The sequence below is a fragment of the Neovison vison genome, chromosome 6, assembly GCF_020171115.1.
Source record: "Neovison vison isolate M4711 chromosome 6, ASM_NN_V1, whole genome shotgun sequence".
NCBI classification, from domain to species: Eukaryota; Metazoa; Chordata; class Mammalia; order Carnivora; family Mustelidae; genus Neogale; species Neogale vison.
The window spans coordinates 180,794,830-180,817,246 of NC_058096.1; the positions used below are offsets into that span (position 1 = coordinate 180,794,830).

Sequence of the window (22,417 nt, forward strand, 5' to 3'; positions counted from 1 at the left end):
CAGAGTAGAGATTCAAATCAATCAAGAGACAAAGCAGATGTTATTGAATATTAATGCTAAATTGGATTCCAAAAATTTTGGTATGGGATAAATATTAGATACTGAATAATGCATACTTTTAATACTCCTATAATCACAAGTGAAAGCACAACTTCAAACCTGTAAGAGTTACTGATAAGAACTGCTTTTGCCTTCAGACTTGTACACATGACTATGTATCAAATTCATTTAATCAGTGGAAACAAAAATCTCAAAGTATTTTTAACTCTCAGTATCTGCTTTGAGGAGGATGACACAATCTTGTCTCTCACCAAGCTGAGGAAACCACTGAGACCATGTGGGCCTGTATTTCTGGTCAATACAGCTGTGTCGTGGACAGGCAGCTGTTCACATGAGTGTGCCAAACAGCATTTGCTATTGCTTACTTATTTTGCTCCATCAAAGCACAGCCATATCTTGGGGCATGGAGGAGAATAAGGCTCATTAATTTGTACTGTATGCTTGACACACTATTCAGGCGGGGAGAAATTCTGAACTATGAAAAGTCATTGTCCATCTGCTGCCGACTACACTGGGTATTTTAAACAGCTCTAAAATACATCAGAAATGAAAAGGACAAAATCCAATTTTGAGGACTGTGTGATTTGAGGGTTGTGAGGATAATTCAAATATTTCAACATAATTAAGAGGTCGCACCATGTGAAGAAGGCAAAACTAGTGTGACCATTTCTCAATCCTAGCTCCCCGGGACATCAAGTCTGATTGGCTGGCAGTGAGGGCAGACTGCCAGGAGGCCAAACTCCTCAAGGCTGTTCGTGAAGGAAACGGATGGCCCCATGGAATGGCATTAGCCTACTCATTAACCTTACCTTCTCTCAGACTGCTTTTTCCAGAATGCAGTTCCAAGAAGTAGGACCACTGACTCAAATAGGTTCACCTTAGAGAAGAGTTAACCTGCAAACATCTTTTTAAGTCTTGGACAGTGTAGGATTATTCATAGTTGCAGGGAAGACGGAATATATACATATATATATATATATATATATATATATATATATACCAAAAACTTGGTTAAATAATTCTGTTACTAGATTTATTTATTGTATGAAAACAAGCCCAGTTGCATTGCTAACAATTTGTAATAATTACCTGAGATTTGGTCAGGAAACATTTTCCATAGGAGAATTCAAAATGGATTTAAAAAGTTAAATTTTGCAGTGAGAAGATACCTGTTATATACCAGAGTTGTTAGATTGTTTTAAAGATTTTATTTATTTATTTGACAGACAGAGATCACAAGTAGGCAGAGAGAGAGAGAGAGAACCAGGCTCCCTGCTGAGCAGAGATCCCGATGCGGGGCTTGATTCCAGGATTCTGGGATCAAGACCTGAGCTGAAAGCAGAGGCTTTAACCCACTGAGCCACCCAGGCGCCCCTGTTAGAGTATTTTAGATGGGTGCTTATTTCCCTTCTTTTCTCTTTCTTTGCCATAAAGCACTTTTTCCTGTCATTATTATTCCTGAACCTCCTAAAAAAGTGAGTCAAAAAGAACATCATGTATGTACATTTTTATTGGGTACGAATATTTCCTAGCCTCACCTAATTTAGAGGTAAAAGCACATCATCATCACCCTTCGGAATAGCTTACATTTTTAAGAATCCCAACTATAAACAAATAATTACACTTTATTTCCAAGTAGGGTGAACATTTTTAATACTGAAGTAAATTGCCTGGAGCATATAAAAAAATATACATCTTCCCTATGGTAACTGCAACCTATTTCATATTCATCATCGTCATCGAGGGGAGTTATTTATCTTTCCCATAGAAGTCACTTAAAAGTCACAGCAGTTAAAACTCCAGAGATTATTTGGCACTTTCTGAATGTACATAATCATGTATGAACTTTAAAATTCAAAAGTTTTTAAAACTGTTTTATTAATGTACCATAGATATTTACAGGTTCTTAATAATATACACTTTTTTTTCCCCTTTCCAAACAAATTTGTATTAATCATGTATTTTGTGATGGGGGCTGGAGAGCTTATTTACAGAATGATTTGCTTTCAAAAAACTCTCAAAGATTTATGGTTTCATTCATCGTTTAAGTGGCTGAATTGTAAAAGAGTAAAAAATGATGACAACTGACAGGAAGTAGATGCTAGGTTCTAAGGCTGGAATTCCCCTGGAACTCAAACCTGCAAAACATAAAAATGAAACAAAATATCTTGAGAAAAAAAAATTGCTTGTTAGATTAAGTTTTCATGCATACTATCATTTCTCTTCTAATAACATGTGTTAGCACACTTGCTGCATTTACATTACATTTAATTTTAGGAAGTGTCATTAGCTCTCGGTTCTAGGATATCTGTTTTAAAGGTAAACATGAACAAGAAAAATGCCTAAACTGGCCGAGTCTGACTGGAGAGCAGCTTAGGATTTGCCAATGTGTGGTGGCTGATGATTTCAACCAGCTACAACTTCAGGCAGTTGAGAAAGTGATTCCTCTGAAGCAGAAATAATAAACGATTATTACATGCTAAATTTGACTGATTGGTGTTACCTGCTTAGAACACTGTGTTGAGAGGATTTGAGATTTGTGACTCAGCTTGGTATGCATGTCATGATTGATTAGTGATGCCTGCCACAGAAATAGGAATAGGAGTAAAAGTACATGTGTTCCATATTTTCTATCCTTACTCCCAGAAGCCTGTGAGTACCCAGAGAAAAACTTTCTGATTTTGGTGCCAATAGAATGAATTCTGCACCAATGACACATAGTTGTGTGTGTTTTCTTTTGCTTTTTTTTCTTTTTGAGATTCAAATGAAGAAACATAAAACTGTTTATAATATGTAAGCATGTTGCAAATTTGAGGGATTATTTAAAGAAAACTTGACTCATCACCTCTTGTTCACAACTGAAAATGGAAACACAGACCTTTTATTTTTTTCACCCAACATTCATAGAGCCTAGATTTCATGCTGCAGCTGTCTAGATTCAAAATCTACAACACCGATGGTGATTCAACTTACTTGACATTTTTGGAATTCTAATTTCCTCACTGCTGCTTCCATCCCCACCATCGCTAACTGTTCTTATTTCAATCAAGTAGTCTTCTTCAAAAGGAACCAGAAGCTCAGCCGAGGTATTGTTTGTTTCCAAAATATGTGTTTTACTTTGTCTGTTTTGCCGGTACAGAATCTAAATACAATGGTGAATCAAGTTAAATGGACATGTCACTTTTTTAACGTCCAGATTCTCATGGAACACTATGAGACATATCAGAATAAATGCTGTACTTTTTGAATGGGAATATCCAGTCTGTGACTTTTCTTTAAATTCAGTCATTAAAAAAAAAAAAAAAAAAAAAAAGATTTTGTCTTTGGCCAATGCTTCCGAAATGAGAATAGATTTCTTCTCTATTAATTAAATAGCTTGAGGCTATTATCCTTGGAGCTCACTGTGAAGTCACTGGTTAGTTTGGCCCCATTTCAAATGTCTGAATATGTGCATTTGCCAGGAGATGTTGTCTATTACCACTGATGGAAATAATTTGCTCTGGGTCCTTGGCTATACTCTTGTTAGATTCTTCTTATGTTATTAAAAGCTCACATTCTATTGCAGCCTAAGTTCTAGAAATTCTATTTGAATATATTCTTGGACTTCATTCTCATCTCACCTTACTACCCACACACACCATCATATTTTGATGGTGAGGGGAATCACCTAAAGAAAAATTATTGCATATTATAGTTTAATTCTTATTGTTCCATGACACATTGCCGTCCCCAGAACATAAAAATTTTTAATGAAGAATCTGAAAGCAGCAATGCTAAGTATTTTTCAGTTTTTTTTTTAAGATTCCTGTATTTTCAGATGCATAAATTTGTTTCTTATTTGGTTGTAACACTCTTGGTTTCTTAGTAACTTAAATAATATTATTAAAGGAAAAATGAAATACTCACCTTGTAGCCCAACACTTCAGACTCATTTTCCATGGTTTTTACATGCTCCCAATTCAGGCATAATTTAGAGTTTGTCAGCTTCCAGGCAATGTTAGCTGGTGGTTGGCTTGGAGCTTTAAAGAGATAATCAAAGATTCAAATGAATATTAATTAGCTCATGGCTACTGTATGACCCATCAACAAGAAAAGGGAAAATAAGTCCTGGATGATTATCATAGAAGTGGCAAAAATGTTTTCAGTGTCATTTGAAATAGCATATTAATTCTAGTCAGAATAAGCAAATTCATTTAAATTCTGGTCATTTGGGACCATCTTTGTGACAAACTTATAAATTAATAATGGCTTGTTGCATGTCCAGTATTAATTTATTAATCATTGCTGCTGAGTTTGTTTACTTTACCACACATAAACAGATGGAGGGCTCTGTTATCTAGTGTTCCATTTGGTCATCAATCAATGAGCATATCACGCAAATTCAGGCTGCAAACCTTTATACATATCAACAAGTATTGTTAATTCCTAGTAGTCTTTTCCTTTTTAATCTTGTATTAGTTAGGACTCTTTGGCTTTAAGTAATACAATCAACTCAAGATAGGATAAGAAAAACAGTAAGAGATTATGAGGCATACAGGAGAATTTCTTAGAACTCTTGGCAAAATGCAGCAGAGCTTTAGGAGGGACAAAATAAAAAATGTCAAAAAGCCAAGAAGTTCTTCTTTCCGCTTCCCTTGGTAATGTTTGCTGCACCCTCATCTTGCCATAGACCACTTGTTATTCTCAGTGAATGCGGCAAAAATCTCTGTATCTGACATTTGAAACCTACTCTGTTCAGAGATAGCCCAGGCTAGAAGTCCCAGGAGAAAGATGAAGATGGACTTAATTTGGCCATGTTTATCTTCGTCTAGTCAGTTGTGGCTGGATAGTGAGAAGAATGCATGTCATTTAATACAGAAAACCGTCACAAACTCGGTGATCATACCAAAAGGCATTTATTTTAAGTCCAAAATGCAGTTTTTAGTTCCCTGAAATTAAGTTTGTCTCACAGAAAGACGGTAAGTAAAAGGCAAGATGACTTTAGAGTCAGTCTTTGAAGGTAATGGACCTAGTGCAGCTGGAGATTTCTACATACAAGAAAACTAGAGTCCAGGTAGGGAGGCCACTTATCCAAAAGCAAGCAGTTAAAGGGTGACTGAGTCACAACAGAATCCCGGTCTCTTAATTTCCGAGTTGGTGTTCCTCCGTGACAACATGCTGCTTCCCAAAGTTTGAGTCCACATGATTATTTTTGAGATTTAGGAAACTGGAGAGATTAAAAATAATTCAGCTGGAAAGCAGAGGCAAAGATAAAACTACCCAGCAAGATGTTTTTGGCATCTTATTTGAATTTGTGAGGCTGAATGAGCATAATATTTAACTCATTATAACACTGATGGAAATGGAAATGATTTCTTTTAGAGCTTTGGCTCAACTGCTATTTATTCTCTTATATGTCACTGGAAAAGTCTCAGGATGTCTTTCATTGCATTATCATATATTCCCTGTTATCCCAAACCTACAAGGACATTATTCTGGCTCACCTAGTTACTTACACCTCAATGGGGACACGACCAAGAGATAAATGTTTCCCCCTCTGCTCCCAGTGGGGCTCAGTTCATATTTTGTAATGGATTTGTCACATTGAATTATAGCTATTCTTGATCACGAGTTTCTTTAAATTTATTGAGGGCATGTGCCTTGTCCAACTCTGTATTACCAACTACAGCACAGTGCTTGGCATATAGGAGACATATAATTCATACATGTGGAATAAATGACTATAAAAGATGGCTAAGGAAAAACCACTCAGAGTCCTGAGTGATTTTCTCAGGCTATGTTGACTATGTGCTGTGCCATGTGCAGGCACATAGGTGACACAATTGTGGCCAATCTATTCATCATGCATTCCTATAATCAAGGTAAATTGCCATGGCCAAACCTACAGCAATTCATATGATTTATAAGATAAACAAGCCAACTGGATTAAACATGCCCTAGGACATTTTTTGTCAATATAAGCCCAATCTTAAAGGCCTAAGAGTTTTGCACTTAATAAGCGCTCAGTGCATGTTCGTCAATATATTTATTTATGAAAGACTAGATGTCAACAATTGTTTTGTAACTATTCCCCCTGAACTATCCCAGAGTGCCTTCTCTAATCTTTTTCTCTGTTATAAAAGAGATAATATAAAAATTCTCACAAGATATCATAGTTTTAATATCTAGCATGCTCTTGTGGCACATTTCTTTTACCTTTGTTCTTTAAAATGAAGCACTAACATTAACACCATCATAAAAAAAAATAAAAAAATAAAATGAAGCACTAACATTAACACCATCATAGAATCAATGCAGAGAAAATATAAATTTACTCCTTTGATGTCATTGGCAGTGATGGACTCTGAAGTTTTCATCTATGTCTGTGTCTATTTTGTTTGTTTATTTAGAGTAAAAGCACTGTTTTTAACACTATGAATCCACTGGGGAAGCTCCAGGCTGGGAGATAGAACTGGCCTCTATCAACCATGTGGACAAGGAGTTTATGACTATGGCCATGACATCAAAATGTTTATATTTGTTTCTTCATCTACCAAAGCATACATAAAATATTCTATGAATATAAGACGAGAAGAGTTTTTTCAGGAATGAGTTCTTGGTGTGAATGGCCAATGGCACAGATCACTTAGAATGCTTTTCTTTCTTGCTATCTAGGAGGTGGGAAGTGCTGGCCTTCAAAGTCAGAGAGAGGTGAATTTGTATCTAGTCTCTTCCATGAGGCCTGGCTTTTCTATCTTTGGAATGAGACAAAAATCTTATAATTTCCAAGATTTTTAGCTTATATATACTAAAATGTGAAATGTTCTTCACTTGGTTAGTGGTACATGTTAAAAAACACAGTAACTGCTAATTCTCCTTCCTTAGAGTAACAATTCTCCACTCTGGTCTTATGACATGATCAATTTTTCAACTGTGTTCAAAGCAGATGGTTAGTAATAATACAATTCCAAAGTCTGCAAATGATCTGCTTCTTAACTATAACTAGGGTAAATAAGATTTGCCTTTAATCATATTGTTCTTCTCAGGTTCTTTTATGCTTTTTGAAAGACAAATAAACTGGTAGAGTTTTAGCTAATTATCTGGGAAATCATCATAGTCTATCATCTTTCATATCTTTGTCCATGAGGATGACTCCAATGCCAATGCTTTTTGTCTGGTATTTAAATAAAAACTTTCCGAAAGCTGCTTTAGAAAGTTGCTTAATATGAATATTATTAACCAAACTGGTTTCAAGAGCTTAATGTACTTGATTAAACTGGATTTCAAATACCTATTATGACATTGAGATTTCTATCACCTTGAAAATCTAAAACACTGTCACATGGATAATATCAAACACAGGCCATGGATGTTTGCATCACGTTGGCCAATGGTGAACTCAACAAACAAGAATTTTTCTAATTTAAAAAATCTTTCTGGGCAATTTTCAAAGACTAAATCATTTTCTATTAATCAAATGACAGAGCAACATTAGACTAGCCCTCTACAGCTCTAATGGTTTCCCTGTGATCAATTTTTCTGTAGATGGCATTTATATTCAACTGTAGTTCACACTGTGAACTCAATTCAAAAACAACTTCTTATGTTACACTTCTAAGTAACAGCATGGGGTTGACATTTGGGCAAGAGAGAAAGAACATAAGTGCAAGATGAAATAAAAGCTTAATGCTTCCTTTATGTCTAAATATGGATTGATTGCAAATTTACAGCAAGAAAAATCCAGTACAGAGTATTAGTCCATCAATGACAGGGGCCAAATTGAGCCAAAATTTGCAAACACTTTGTGTTGCTGGGTTTGAATATTTCTTTCTATATAAGCAGTATTGTTGCTGTGGATTTTTTTTTTTCTTTTCTTCTTGGAATTGATGTAAATATTTTTATCCCTTTGATTGTATATCTAAATTCTGTTTAAGTGATATCCCTGTGGATCACAATATATTTGCAATGCTTCTCAGTTGTCTTTTGGAAATATATCGTTTTCACTAAGCTATGATACTGTTACATCACTGATAACTACTTAAAAACAACAACAACAACAACAAAAAAGCCAACATCAGCACTAGTAACAATAGTAACAAAGATTTCAGAAGTTAGCATATGCTGTTCTTTCTGTTTGGAGATCCCTTTGTCCACTAGCTCCTTTTCCTGTTTTATATCATATCAAAATATATACCCTTCATCACATAGGTCCTCTTTTTTTATGTAGATCTCAGCCTCTTATTTTCTTTGTACACTTTTCATAATCTACGATGAAATTTTTTTGTTTTGTTTTGTTTTGTTTTGTTTTAGGCTGCCTCTCCACTAAAGGAGAAATTGCCTGAAGGCAGAGATCTTGGCTGCTTTAATCTCCATCAGGCACTAACCTATGCATAGCTCATGGGAGGCACTATTTTCTTGGGTGATTGACTGAATCATCATATTTCAAAAAAAAAAAAAAGGCTCTGTTTTCTGTTAAGCTTACCCAATCAGAATAGGCAGAGATTTTGGTAAATGTGAACTTTCTTTTTGAGAATTTACAATGGATGATCAAGTATCAGACTGAAAATCTAGACAGTGACAGTATGAATGTGTGATGGATGCAGAACTTCTTGCTGTCACCGCTATTCTGAGGTAATCTTGATGTCATCTCAAGGACATGGAAAATCAAAGTTAGATCCAGGGATAGCATTTGGAATCAGAGCTATCTTCAATGTTTCATTAAAGCCATTCCTCATCTTCACTTTGGCTGTCCTTTCATGACCCTTGAAGAAAATTTCTACAATGATTTATCAAGAGAAAGAAAGCAAAAAGTGCTTTCCTGCATTAAGAAATGCAGAGAGTGAAATCACTACAGAAGAAGTATAATAATACATGTTACCATGCCCTAAGCTCTCGCTGCAAGGCAGCCTCTGGGGCACCTTGGTGTTCATAATATCCTTCAGTTCTCAGAGCAAACTCCAGAGGAAAGTACCATCATCTCTGTTTTTCAGATGAGAAAATGGGTTCTGAGTTATGGGGGAATTAGATCTGCTGCACAGGTAGTACATGGCTGAGCTGAGACTCGCAGCCAACCTTCTTCCACTCAGGAGTCCTTGTCTCCTTCCAACATTATCTCACAATGGGCCAGAGTCATGGAACATCCAAAAAATGCAAATACATGAAGCAGGAGAATATGGGAAATTTACAGGTCAGAAGGAAAGATAAGTGACTATTGACAGGTATGGCAGCAGCATGACACACAGAGAGTACGTGCAGTGAGACGGGGCATGTTAAACCATAGTCACTAAGTCTGGGGCTGCCAGGGCTGGAAGAGGAGAGAAAGGGAGTTTCGAGAGACGGTGAAAGATTCTCTTAGCTTTTGTTCTGTGGCGTAGAGGAGACAATGAAATTTTGGAAGAAGACTAGGCCGTGATTCCATTTTAGGAAGAAAAATCTAAAGACCATTTGAGGTTTGGACTGAAGATTTGAGATCTGGAGAGAGAGGGACTATTTAGATGGTTAGAGATGAAGATTACAAACTAACACAGTGTTCATGGGATGAAGAGATTCAGAGGATCCATGTTCATAGTGTCTGAGTCTGACAGATGCCCTAAGAACTTCTCTAAGCATTTGTTTTCTTATATTTAGGAATTAAATTTGAAATTGCTTGATTTGTTGTTAAGAATTAAGTGAGATAATGTATGTGGAAAATTAATACAGGGCTCAGGATATAGACATGCTCAGTATTTTGTAACTGTGATCAACAGAATAAACATTTCCATATACTAATCCCCGGAACTTGTGGGATTAGTATTTTTAAGCATCCCTCTCTTTTCTTGATTAAATCAAAGAAATAAAAACCCTTGTAATTCCTCATTTTTTTTTAAGTATAGGAAAGGGGACTGTGTAGATGCAATTAAATTAAGGCTCTTTAGATGGGTGAACAAGAGAGAGGCAGGAGGGCCAGAGTCAGAGGAAATATGATAACAAAAGCAGAGGATCAGAGTCACAGGCAGGTTTGAAGACACAAAGCTGCTGGCCTTACAGGTCACAGCTAAGGTATGTAGGTGGTCTTTAGCCTCCAGAAACCACAAGGAAACAAATTTTGGGGGGGCACTCTGAAAAGACCACAGGCTATGTCAACACCCTGATTTCCAACCACTGAAACTCATTTCTGACTTCTGACCTCTAGAAAGGTATGATAATAAATTCATATTGCTTTAAACCCCTAATTCATGGAAATCTGAACAGCAACAATAGGAATCTAAAACAGTTTGTATCCCATTTTCACAATGTCAGTGACATAGAATGCTACAGAACAAATTAGAGGTTTAATGTATACTCAAACACGATGAGATGAAGACATGCAGAACTTCTTATTCTCAAGTCCTTGTTGGCTATTTTGATCATGACACTGAAACATACAGACTGGTGAAAGCCAAATTCAAGAAATACTGAAACAAAATTGCTATCAAGAAATTGGGTATTATAAGGGTTTTTATTTGTTTGATTTAATCAAGAAAGAAGATGAATGCTTAAAAATACTAAACTTCATTTAAAATTTTCTGAATCTCATCTCACTTTTTCTCTCAGCAGATATATTCTAAAATTACATCTTGGGGAGATTAATCCTCCTTAATCAAACTGTTTTCAAAGGATATGTTCCACACTCTTTGATGAAGATGATCATGTGTTAACACTCAAACAAACCACCAATAACATTCTTGGCATATAATCCACATTTCAGTTAAACCCACTTGAAGTATCAAGGACTGAAAATAGGTCAACTGAACAAACTTGAGATGACCACGTCAAAAATGAATTTTCTACTTAAACATGTAGGATAGGTTAGCATAAACTAATACATGGCTGATTTAAGTTGTATGAACAATCAAACTAGCAAATTCCAGTTACAGAAAAAGCATTATTTTTTAAGTTTTTAAAGATACATACAATGCTTTTAAAGTAGTTAATTGGTCAGGTCTCAGTCCACCTTCAACTGGTCAACAGGAATACATGTAATCTTAAACTGACTTAAGACTGCTTCAACAACTGCATTATCATGTCTGTCCATTTATCATGATACAAATCTGTGAGGTTTTTAAAAATACTATCTTTACACATTTCTAATCACCCTTGATTTTGCCCAAGATAGAAAGTGAATGACACACAAGATGTTCTGTGAGTTTGGCATCTCTCAATCAGCTAGAAGGAAGTGCCTGGACAATCTTAAAACTACTGAATGACTGGAAATTTCCATCCAGATTTGCAAATGAGCTGGAAGAGGCCAGACTCCAGAAGGACTCCAGAAGCAAATCATTCATATCAGCATATGGCAATGGCGTCACTGATTTGGTCAGCATGGGATAAAACAGGAAGAGGAATAGGACTATATTTCTAGCTAGTCAGTTCTTGAGGATTGTTCATGACCTAATTTCTGGGTGGATTGGAAGAGAGCTGGGTAAAGAGCTGTTGGTTGCACATACTCTACCCTTGAAATGGACTGATCCCAGAGGGTTTTTGTTCATCTGTTTGGTTCTTTCTTAGCAAGAAACTGTATTTTCCAAGGTGCTCCTATAATCAGTACCTCTTTTTTGCCTCATCAAGGATTTGGGGAGAGTGAGGGCAGAGAGAATTTTTACTTAGCAGATAGGAAAATTAAAGAAGAAAAAGTGCAATGTCTTATCCTGTTTCAGGTCATGAGTCAGTGAAGTATCCAGAATTAGAACACAAGTCTTTGGCTGCTGGCGTGGTGATGTGGACAAAAGTGGATTGTGTATTCTATAATCAAAGGTTTAAGAACTGAGATGATTTCTAATTTCTTTTTGGATTGGACAAATATAATGTACACGGGGAAAAAGTTTATATCACTTGATTTTCAAATTATGCTCCACCACCTATTCTTTTTCAATACACAAGAGAGAAAAGAATACTGCATTTAAAAGCAAGATATACTACTCCTGTGTGACCATTTAGTCTTCCTCAAAATTCAGCAACTATATTTGAATCCTCTTTTTTATCAGGGTTCAGAAACCAAAGAATGTGTTTTTAAAAGCCTATGAACATGGGGCGCCTGGGTGGCTCAGTGGGTTAAAGCCTCTGCCTTCGGCTCAGGCCATGACCCCAGGGTCCTGGGATCGAGCCCTGCATTGGGCTCTCTGCTCAGTGGGGAGCCTGCTTCCTCCTCTCTCTCTCTTTGCCTCTCTGCCTACTTGTCATCTCTGTCTGTTGAATAAATAAATAAAATCTTAAAAAAAAGTCTCGTCTTTAAAAGCCTGTGAACACAATAATTTATGTTCATCTACAAGATGTAAGAAATATACAAATATATAATCATAAATATACACATGGCAGCTATTACTACATCATGTTTGATCACTGTGCTTCATATTATAGAATACTTGTCTGATGCCAGACTCACTCATAGGACAAACACAGCAACAATCCACTATTCATCCTTTATTCAGTAGGCTTTGCCTATGTAAAAGACAGCTGGCTGATTATTAAGGGAGTTAAAGAGAAGCAGAATAGTTAATTCTTAAATGTGAGGGACTTCCAAGTACACTACAGTAATAAGCTACCCTATAAAGAAAGATCTAGACATCTGGCAGTGCTAGGATCACCTCAGAGTACAGCCTAATACTTAGCATGTTCTAAAGGGTATTTTAGGTACTTTATATCTTTCATTCTTGAAGAGAGACCTGTGAGAAAATAGGTACGATTTTTCTCTCATTTTCCAGGTGAGGATATCAAGACCCTGAAAGTTTAAATAACCACCCAACAATCCAAGGATGAGAGGTCAGGTTTTGAACTCAGGTTGGGGGAGGGCATCAGAACCCATGCTTTTAAACATTACACTCTTCTATCTTTAATCTATATACTCAGAATATTTTCTCTTTCAGAATTTCAAAAACATCAAAATGGTTTCTTTTGATTGTTACCAGAAAGTTTCAACAATTGGCAGTATTTAAAAGACAAACTAGCCAAACACTAAAATAATGAGGTGGGAGGAATGAAATGGAGATTGAGCAAATATGTTTCTATTTATAGAGGAGTCTAGGTCCTTGTTGTGGGATGCATACTTACGAGACTTTTTGGTGGTAACATTGACTGGGGGGCTTGAGGGCCCTGTTCCAGCAGTATTATAAGCTCTCACAGAAGCAAAGTAGATAGTATTGGCTTTTAGCCCTGTGATGTTTTTGGTTGTGACATTCCCATTGACTCTAGTTTTCCCAATTATGGATTCTTTGGAGTCATCTGTCCAGTATAACACCTGATCATTAGAAACAAAGAACAAATAATTCATTATTTCTCAGCAACTATTAACCATGGTAGGTTATGGGAAGAAACAGGAACATAAATAGAAGAATATTTTCTAACTATATGCTTATAACAACAACAACAAAATAACGAAAGTTCTAATTTAAAAATACAAATTCACAGTAGAAATTAGAAAATCCAGAGGTTTTTTTTAGAATACCAAAATAAAGTGGGGCACCTGGGTGGCTCAGTCAGTTAAGTGCCAGACATTTGATTTTGGCTTGGGTCATGAACTTGGGGTCATGAGACCAAACCCTACATTGGGCTTTGTGCTCAGTGCTTGGGATTTTCTCTGTCCCTCTCCCTTTGCCCCTCTCCCTGCAAATAAAATGAATAAATAAAATCTTTAAAGAAAAAAAGGAGTACCAAAAGAAAGTATTTCATGAGCTATCTAAAGGTTATCAGCTTTAACAAAAGGTATGTAATAACTTGGACTAAAAGAAGATTCGCACCTTCAATCAAGGACTTTAGTTATGATGTTTTACCCTTGACATTTCCTCTAGAGTTGTTTAAATGACAGGTTAATTAATAATTCAACTTATATCAAGCTCTTTCTATACATTAGTACTGACTTAGGCACATAGAGAAAGACAAAAGAGAATAAAGCTTGCTGTCTGCCTAGGATTCCCTTACAATCTAGTTAAGAGGTTGGAATACGTAGGTGAACAAAAAGCAGAGGATGCATTCCAAAGACGTGATACTGGGAAAAAAAAAATGCTCTGGGAACATGAGGAAAGACAACATCAGGGAGTGATTAGAGAAGGGTTCAAAGAAAAGAGGAGACTAGAGATGAGGTTCCAGAAATAAATAGGATTCAAATAAGAGATAAGGCATTTCAGGATTACAGTAGGAAGAGAGACCTATCATATGAACAGAACTTTCTTTTTTTTTTTCCTTTTCCCCTTCCTCCCTCTCTTCCATCCTTTCTTCCTTCCTTTTTTTTACTTTCTTTTTGGATAAGAAGTTGCATTAAAAACAATAACAACAACAAAAAATGTACAAGGTAAAATTTAAAAAGTTTAGAATTGTACATTTATTTTAACTCCAAAAGAAAATAAATGTATTATCCATTTGGGGAGCCACTGGATTTGCAAGTTAAAGAGTAATAAGTAATTGATAAGTCTCATCGCTTGACTGTGAGAGTTAAGGCCCATAAATGTGATTTACTGTATGCTATACAGACTACAAAGGACAGATTAAGGAGAATCTAGAGTTTTTTTCTTATCACTTAACTGCGCTTTCCAAGATGACTGTATCTATTCAAGTCATGCTCCAATTCAAAGACAGCTTTCCCAGTAAAATTCTCCTATGGCTTAAGATCATTGAGGATTAGATATTTATTATTCCCCAAGAAACAAATATGATGGTTATTTGAATAAATAAATAAGATAACCACTCGGTCACCTTAAAAATGGCTACCATTTGCTAATTTGCTTGCCTGAGATCACCTAGAAAGATCCCCGCTGCTCACTCCCCTCGATAGCTATAGACATACAATGTTATATGCTAAGAACTAGGTTGGTAGTATAGGCTGCTTAACAAGAACTGCTGTGTTGTTAGCTGGCATATTCACAAGGAAAAGTGAAATTAATATGGACTACCTCATAGCCCAACACTCTTCCAGTGTTTCTATTCCAGGCAATAGCATTCCATGACACCTCCATTTCCGAAGCAGAAAAACTCTGGACAGAAGTTCCCCTTGGGGCCAGTTGAGGTTCTATCATTTAAAAAAAGACAAAATCATCTTCATGGAAATCAATGCAAAATATGCATACATGCCCAAGTATGACCATTCCATGGCTGACCACAACTTACCATCTTCCCCAGAGTAGACAATGGACACAGTACTCAGAGATCCTTCTCCTTCATTATTATATACACCCACTTTGACTTCAAAGGGAGAGAGGGGGGTGATGCTTTCATTTCTATAAACAAACCTTGATGATTCTACAGACGGTACTCTTTCCTTGGTCCAGGCTGTTGAGCCAACGGGCCGCAACATGATGATGTACCCAAATTCCTCTCCATTCTGTAGTTCTTCTGGAATTGACTTGGGCAGAAGTGATCAATTACTGAGTATTTACAAAAATATTTTATAGAGCTATTATAATTTTTATTGATTATTTGACATTTCTTTCAATAGACAAACACGGATATTAACCCTGTTTAATGAAACATTGAAAAAACAATAATACGTTTATTTGGACTGACAATTAGGAAAATGATCCCAATTAAAGATATTCAGATAAATAAATGAAAAATTTAAATGGAAATGTAAAACAGGTTTTACATGTTTATATCTCTTTCCATGATTATTCATTAAGTTGCAATAATAAAATGTAATAAAGGTGGTTTAGAAGATTGCAATATTTTATAAGTTAAAACATAATTTGGATATGAATTTTTAACTCAGCACAAAATTAACTTATTAACTATCTCAAGGCTAGCTAATGTTTTCTTTTCATGAAATTTAAACAAATTCTTATAAGACATAGATAATATAACTGTTATATAATAATATTTGCTTTAAGAAATATAGAATATTTCTCAAACACGAAAGGATAAAAGACCTCTCAGTAATTTTTAATACACATCTTCATTAGTAGTAATATCAGTGTGCACTTTTCCTGACATTTTTTAAAAAACAAAACAAAAAAACTTGACTTATTCCCACTTACAGACCAAATTCTGTAAGTCTCATTTAAAACCTAACTTATTATTTTTAAAATTCCAAAATAAAATCGATATAAGGTCCTCAGAACTCTACAGATATGACATATTATAAATAATCACATAAAATAAACATACAAAAATGAATTTATGCTTGAATTTAGACAAATATTCCACCTGTTTACAAGAAAGTTGTATTCAAAAAACTAAAAATTTAGGTTTTCTTAAAGAGAAATATCTTTCTTTTCTTTCCTTTTTCAAAAATTTTGATAGACTAATAAAGGCATACCTGATAGGACATTAATGCTTGTGTCCCACCTACCTACAACTCCTTTTCTGAGGTCTTCCTTTACCCATACATATCCATTCATTGTACCAAATTATCCTGAGACTTGGACCACATCTGCTTACCCAGCAATGGGCACCAGAATCAATGGTCCCATCTTAATCACTGTCTGTATGGTGTCCTGGTGCCAAATCTTCATGTTCTAGAGTGGCTGACAGACCCCATCAATTCCTCTCCCCTACAGAGTTTGAATATGAAACACAGGTGGGGGCAATCCTACATAAACTTAGAGTAGGAGAAAACTAAGGAGAAAACGTCAGTGAATACAGGAGGGACAATGAGACAGCAGAAGCCAAGAGAAAATGGAAGCCATAACTCACATAAAGAAGAGACAGAATGGAGCTGTTAGTGAAGTAGGAAGTCATAAGAAAAGGAAACAGGTAGAACTAGGTGCAAGCATGAGGGACTACTGGGGCAGGAGCTGGATGACCAGAGCGGCTGGCAGCAAACTTGAGCCACCGTGCTCTAGACAATGATGAACGATGCTCCAGGTCTTCATTTGACCTGCCTGTCTGGTTATTGAGACTTCTTTTCATCCTCATTACCTCCCACATAGCTTTAAAATAAATCCCCATTAATGGAGATGACCCGAGCGGGTCTCTGTTTCTGGCCATGTGGAACAGTCTAACAAATACAGAAAGTGAAAAGAGGAAGAAAAATATAGGTCCTGAAATCTGGGGAAAGAAGATGTTCCCTTGTATTAGCACTTTCACAGGAAGATCAGAGTTAAAACTGTTAATTTTTAGTGTAATCGAAGAGATTTATGAGAACTTAAGCTACTTGCTAGAGCATTTGATCTGTTTTTGATGCTTCTCTGCTCCCAGATTAAATCAAGATGTTTGACTCATCTGAGAAAGTGAAGGACTTTAGTTTTTGGTAGTCAAGTAAAATTAGCGTTTCTCATGATGTTCCCTCATGAAAGACCCGAATCCAACATACACAGTTTAGAAAGGGAAGAGGGGAAGATACTTACTTAGGGTCTTCGTTTTTTCTTCCCATATGTGCAGAGGGGAAAATGATGGAAAATATGTATATAGCTGTTTAAGATGGTCAGGATGAAAGTCTCCCTCTTTAAGCAAAGGAAGTGTTCAGTAGAAAAAAGAAATTCAGAAATTCTTCTGGTAGTAAAATCTATTAAATTGGTAAAGATTAAGAACAGAATCTTTGGTTTTGACCAAGGGCAGCAAACCATGACCTAAGAGCCAAATCTTGTCTGCAGCCTGGATTTGGAAATAACATAGTCACAACTGTCCCTTTATCTACAGTATGTGGGTGCTTTAGATGACAATGGCAAGGCTGGATGTTCTGAAAGAACATGTGGCCCAGAAGCCTGAATACTTTCCCTGACAGACACTTTACAAAATACATATATATCAACTCCCACTATAGGTGTTTATCTCTTCCTCCACAGTATTTTATCCTATTATTCCTAACCTTATCGCCATATTTTATACAACATATTCACCACAAGTATCTCAAACTTGAGAGGACCGGGGAATATAAATTATGATAAGATGTGAATAAAGATACCCTTAAAAAGGAATTGGCATTTACTACATTCGGAAACAAACCAAATCAAACAAACAAACACAAAATATGCATTACTTTGGCACTGGAGAAAACACAAGGAGGATATTTATTTCAGGCAGATTATACCATGGTGTATTTACATGAGCAGTAACCTGGGATGCCCCGTGAAGTTGTCACCTATAAAGCGTAATGGTAGATTCTCACTGAATTTAAAATGGGCATTCGTTGTGCATTAGTTTTGAAAGCCCGTCAGGTACGATCTTATCTACAACAGTGGTGACTGGATCCTGGAATGGTCTCTCCACGCCCAGTTTCTTTTTCAAAACCTAGTTCTGGTAAGCGAGGGTGGCACTGTCCCTGACCTTCTTCCAAGCTGGATTAAGACTGTCTTGTCCTGTTGGCCTCTGAGCATGTGGACGTTTCTATAAAATGTATTTTTGGACCCCCACTGCTTGGAACGGAGTAGCTCTTCGTCAGTGAACTGAAAGAGTTCCTAAATGCCTTCTGGTGGCTTGAACTAATGTATGCGTCGCCTTCTAAATATACATAACCTATTCCTTAAAAAAGTTTGGGCATCAGAAGGATTTGGCTCAGTAACTGCATGTATGTGATGCCAAATGTAAGTGATAGATGGGAAACTGCATCCATTAATGTAATTTCTGCAAGTATCTATCTATATATCTGATACCCCAAGAAAAAACACACAGAGCAAATGACTTTGACTACATTTTTTTTTTTAAACAAACGGAGACCAACGAATGTTTTCTGTAGAAGGCGAGATAGTAACTATTTTAAACAAGGAGAGACATATGGTCTCTTGCAACAGCATGAAAGCAGCAACACCGTGCACCTGAGAGCAGGGGTGTGGCAGTGGGGGATTGTGGATGAAAACAGGGAGCGGGTGTGGCGGTGGGGGTTTGTGGATGAAAACAGGGAGCGGGCCAGGTTTGGCCCACAGGTAATAGTTTGATGAAACCCGCTTTAAAAAAAGGACATTATAAATCATGGAAATATACATATTACATATATGTACACGTGTGTGTGTGTATATACATATATATTATATATATATATATAAAACTCACATCCTCTCTTTAAGAATAGTAGACAGAGGATTTCCCATTCCTCTCACATACTGAACATGCAAAAACAATTATTTACTAACCTTTAGTAATTTCTGACCTTAGAGGAGAAAAATAGTGCATGATATCAAGCAAAATTCCCTACATACTATGATGAAATGCTGACTTGGCCTTTGAAATAAATAACCTAATAACCTACTTACCATTATACTAAAGAAAACCTCTTGTAGGCTTATGTGGGAGTCACTGGTTTTGTGGGAAATGTGTTCGGAGGACAGGAATAATTTGATTAACCTACTGCCTAAGGCAGATCTATAGGGACTCTCGTCCACCCTAAATCACGACATCGTGTAGGGATAAGTGGAATTCAAATTTAGGACAAAGTAAAAGAGTATGGAGTGAGAGTTCTGTGTTCAAATGCTCCACTGCCCATCACCCAAATCTTTTTTAAAGATTTATTTATTTTAGAGAGCAGAGAGTGGGAACAGGGACAGAGAGGGGCAGAGAAAGAGGAAGAGAGAATCTCAAGCAAGCTCACGCTGAGCATGGAATCCTATTGGGGGGGGTGGGCTTGATCCCACAACCCTGAGATTATGACCTGAGCTGAAATCAAGAGGTGGATGCTTAATGGACTAAATCACCAAGCAGCACCCCCGCAATGTCACATTTCTAAACCTGAAAGTGACATTACCCACCTCCTAGCATTGCTGTGAGGACTAAGTGACGTGAAATGCCCAGCACAGCTCAGAAACTCTGTAAGTGCTCCCTGAGTACAGTCCCCTCTGCCGCAGGCCTCTGAGAGTTTCTTCTCTCTCAGTACCACCCACCCATCCAACAGGTACTCCCGTGGCCATGCCACATTCCAGGCACTGTGCTGGGCTTGGAATGTCTATGTGAAACTAGATACCCAGAAGAAAGGACGACTTTTAGAGTAGCTACGCCTGGTTTCCGGCCCTGTCATTTACAACCTTGAGAAAACAGCATCTCGGTGCCTGAGTTTCCTCACAGATAGAAAGAGGTTACTACCACTACCACTCTTTCTCACTCCATCTTTAATGGAATTTTGTAAGGAATAAAATGGACCTTTTACTACTGCAAAATCATTTACAGATACAATGAAGTACTCTTATAAAACAACAGTGTTTCTAAACGTCAGCACTATTGACATTTTGCACCAGATAATTCCTTGTGGTAGGGGCTGTCCTGTGCATTGTAGGACGTTTAGCAGCATTGCTGGCCTGTGAACAAACACAACTCTCTTCCAACTCAGTTGTGACAATCAAACATGTCCTCAGATATTGTAAAATGTCTACCGAGGAATAAAATCACCCTGCCTCCCAATGGGAACCCCCTTTGTACATGTCAGCTGGGATGATTTTTAATTAAAACATCCATGGCCATCATGCTCTTAGGTGTAACATTAAAATGTCCGAGGAAGTGGATGTTTTGGCAGTATGAAAGTTATTATCAAGATGTCAAAAAACACGAACCCAGGCAATGAAACAGGGCAGGGCTCTTTTATCAGTTAAGGCTGAGGCTCAAAGCTGACAAGGGTATGACATGATATGCATTCCAAAGAGAGACATCAAACCATTTATAGGCAAAATTTAGCCTCTCCTCTATGACAATGGTCTATCAAAGGAGTGTTTGTTTTTTAGGGAGAGAAGGGTAGGAAAATATTTCTTTTGAGAGAGTTGTGGAAAAAGCTGTGCACTGCCCTCTACCAAGGGAAAGTAATGGGGCCATGAGAGTCCTCTGCCTAACCAGTGATGAGGCCTCACAAAGAACTACTTGGTATGTGCTCTCTGGAATTTGGGACAGATAGGTCCTTTTAAATGACAATGCCTGATACTTCTAAAGGAGAGAGAGATCTGGACAACACATGGTAGCAGAGTGAAGGGAGAGGCTAAGCAGGTATGCACTATATTTCCACTGAACATTGGAACAAAAGTATGTTTGCTGAAGATAAATGTGGATCCCATGCAAGAGGCCTGTCCATAAGTAGCTCTGAAAGGGACTCTATCCACAAAGACCATCTAGAAGAAAAAGACAACCTCCACCAGAAGGGACTAGACATTGTCCACAAGACTCCAGGAACTAAGGAGACGTTTCAGCAGCCAGTTGGGCTTGCATCAAGGAATTGTAACTAGAAGTCCCTAGCGAGGGATCTCCTGGATGCCTATCCCCCAACCAAAAAACAAAACCAAACAGAAAACAACTACTATAAAATGACAGCATCTGATGGTTACTAGAAAGGAAGTGGATTTGGGGATGGGTGAAACAGGTGATGGGGATTAAAGAGCACACTTAGCATGATGAGCGCTAGGTAATGCATAAATTGCTGGGTCACGACACCATACAGCTTCAACTAATATAACATGTACATTAACTGGACTGGAATCAAAATTAAAAACTTAATAAAAAAAACAAAACAGTGTCTGGCCATTTGCCACTTGTAGAGTACACCAAAGACAAATTACAAATGTGCTAGCAAACAGAACCTGTTCAGTACTCGTCCTCCTCTCTCAGTCCAAACCCACCACAACTCTGGAGGAGCAAGAGGTACCATAGGAAGTAGGGAAGGAAAATTCAGAATGGAGACCAGATAGAGAACTGACTACACATTCCTTCCTACACTGTGGAATCCTTAGACTGAGGCAAGCCCAAGCTACTGGAAACGAGAAACATTAGGTTGGAGAAAAGTCTAAAGTTTATGATAATAAAGAAGACTAAATTTTTTATCAGTATAAAGATGAGCCTATATGTTAATTTGTAAGAATAAGAACCATAAAAGCTATGCCATCTGCCCAAGTGTTTGTCTGGATTCAGGGAAGTGTTTAAAGAATAGTGATAGGAAAAGAATTGTTTCCACCTGCACTCTATTGAGTCTAACTCATGCGCAAGAAAATAGCTCCAGAGGTAATAGATACAGAAATGTCTGGTCCATCAGCTGACAGTTGAAATGCTACTGATAAACCTTCAATAGACCATGAAGCTTTTTTTTAAATTTGGGAGAGAATTGTGTTGAGTTAGTTATACTCTCTCACGGTACTAGAAATAAAAGTTTCTAATACCTCCTCTAAGTAATTTCATCATCAGGAGTCTTTCTTACCATGTATTTTTATATATTCTCAGTAGTGATCAAATAAATCTTTTTGTTTTTCAGTATTCTTCCTGGCCAACTAGATCTTTTTCTTTCAAAATAACTCAGTTGGACAGAAAATTACCTCCCACGTAATGACGAGTTCCGACCGACTTCCTCCACCTCCATTGATGTTTGTTGGTGCCACAACAGGGACTGAAAGCAACCAAGAGAAATGTGGGATGGCAATTATTAAAGTACATCTTCATCAGGAAGAATTTTGTTTTTAGATTTCACCTTTCAAAATCTCATGCTGCACATTGTGAGAGTCTTGCATTTTTAATGAACATAAATTATGTTTACACATAT

At 37.0% G+C, this 22,417-nt stretch overlaps 1 protein-coding gene across 1 annotated transcript in view; it reads right to left on the minus strand.

The window, feature by feature from the left end:
• Nucleotides 1-1,552: 1,552 nt before the first annotated feature.
• LOC122909261 (contactin-6) overlaps nucleotides 1,553-22,417 on the minus strand; it is a 296,144-nt gene continuing 275,279 nt past the window's right edge. Inside the window, exons 17-23 of the mRNA XM_044253137.1 lie at nucleotides 22,194-22,264; nucleotides 15,154-15,388; nucleotides 14,940-15,055; nucleotides 13,105-13,291; nucleotides 3,967-4,079; nucleotides 3,034-3,202; nucleotides 1,553-2,198 (exon numbers count right to left, since the gene is read on the minus strand). Coding sequence (XP_044109072.1) covers nucleotides 2,098-2,198; nucleotides 3,034-3,202; nucleotides 3,967-4,079; nucleotides 13,105-13,291; nucleotides 14,940-15,055; nucleotides 15,154-15,388; nucleotides 22,194-22,264 — 992 coding nt within the window. The 3' untranslated portion in view covers nucleotides 1,553-2,097. The remainder of the gene's footprint in view (nucleotides 2,199-3,033; nucleotides 3,203-3,966; nucleotides 4,080-13,104; nucleotides 13,292-14,939; nucleotides 15,056-15,153; nucleotides 15,389-22,193; nucleotides 22,265-22,417) is intronic.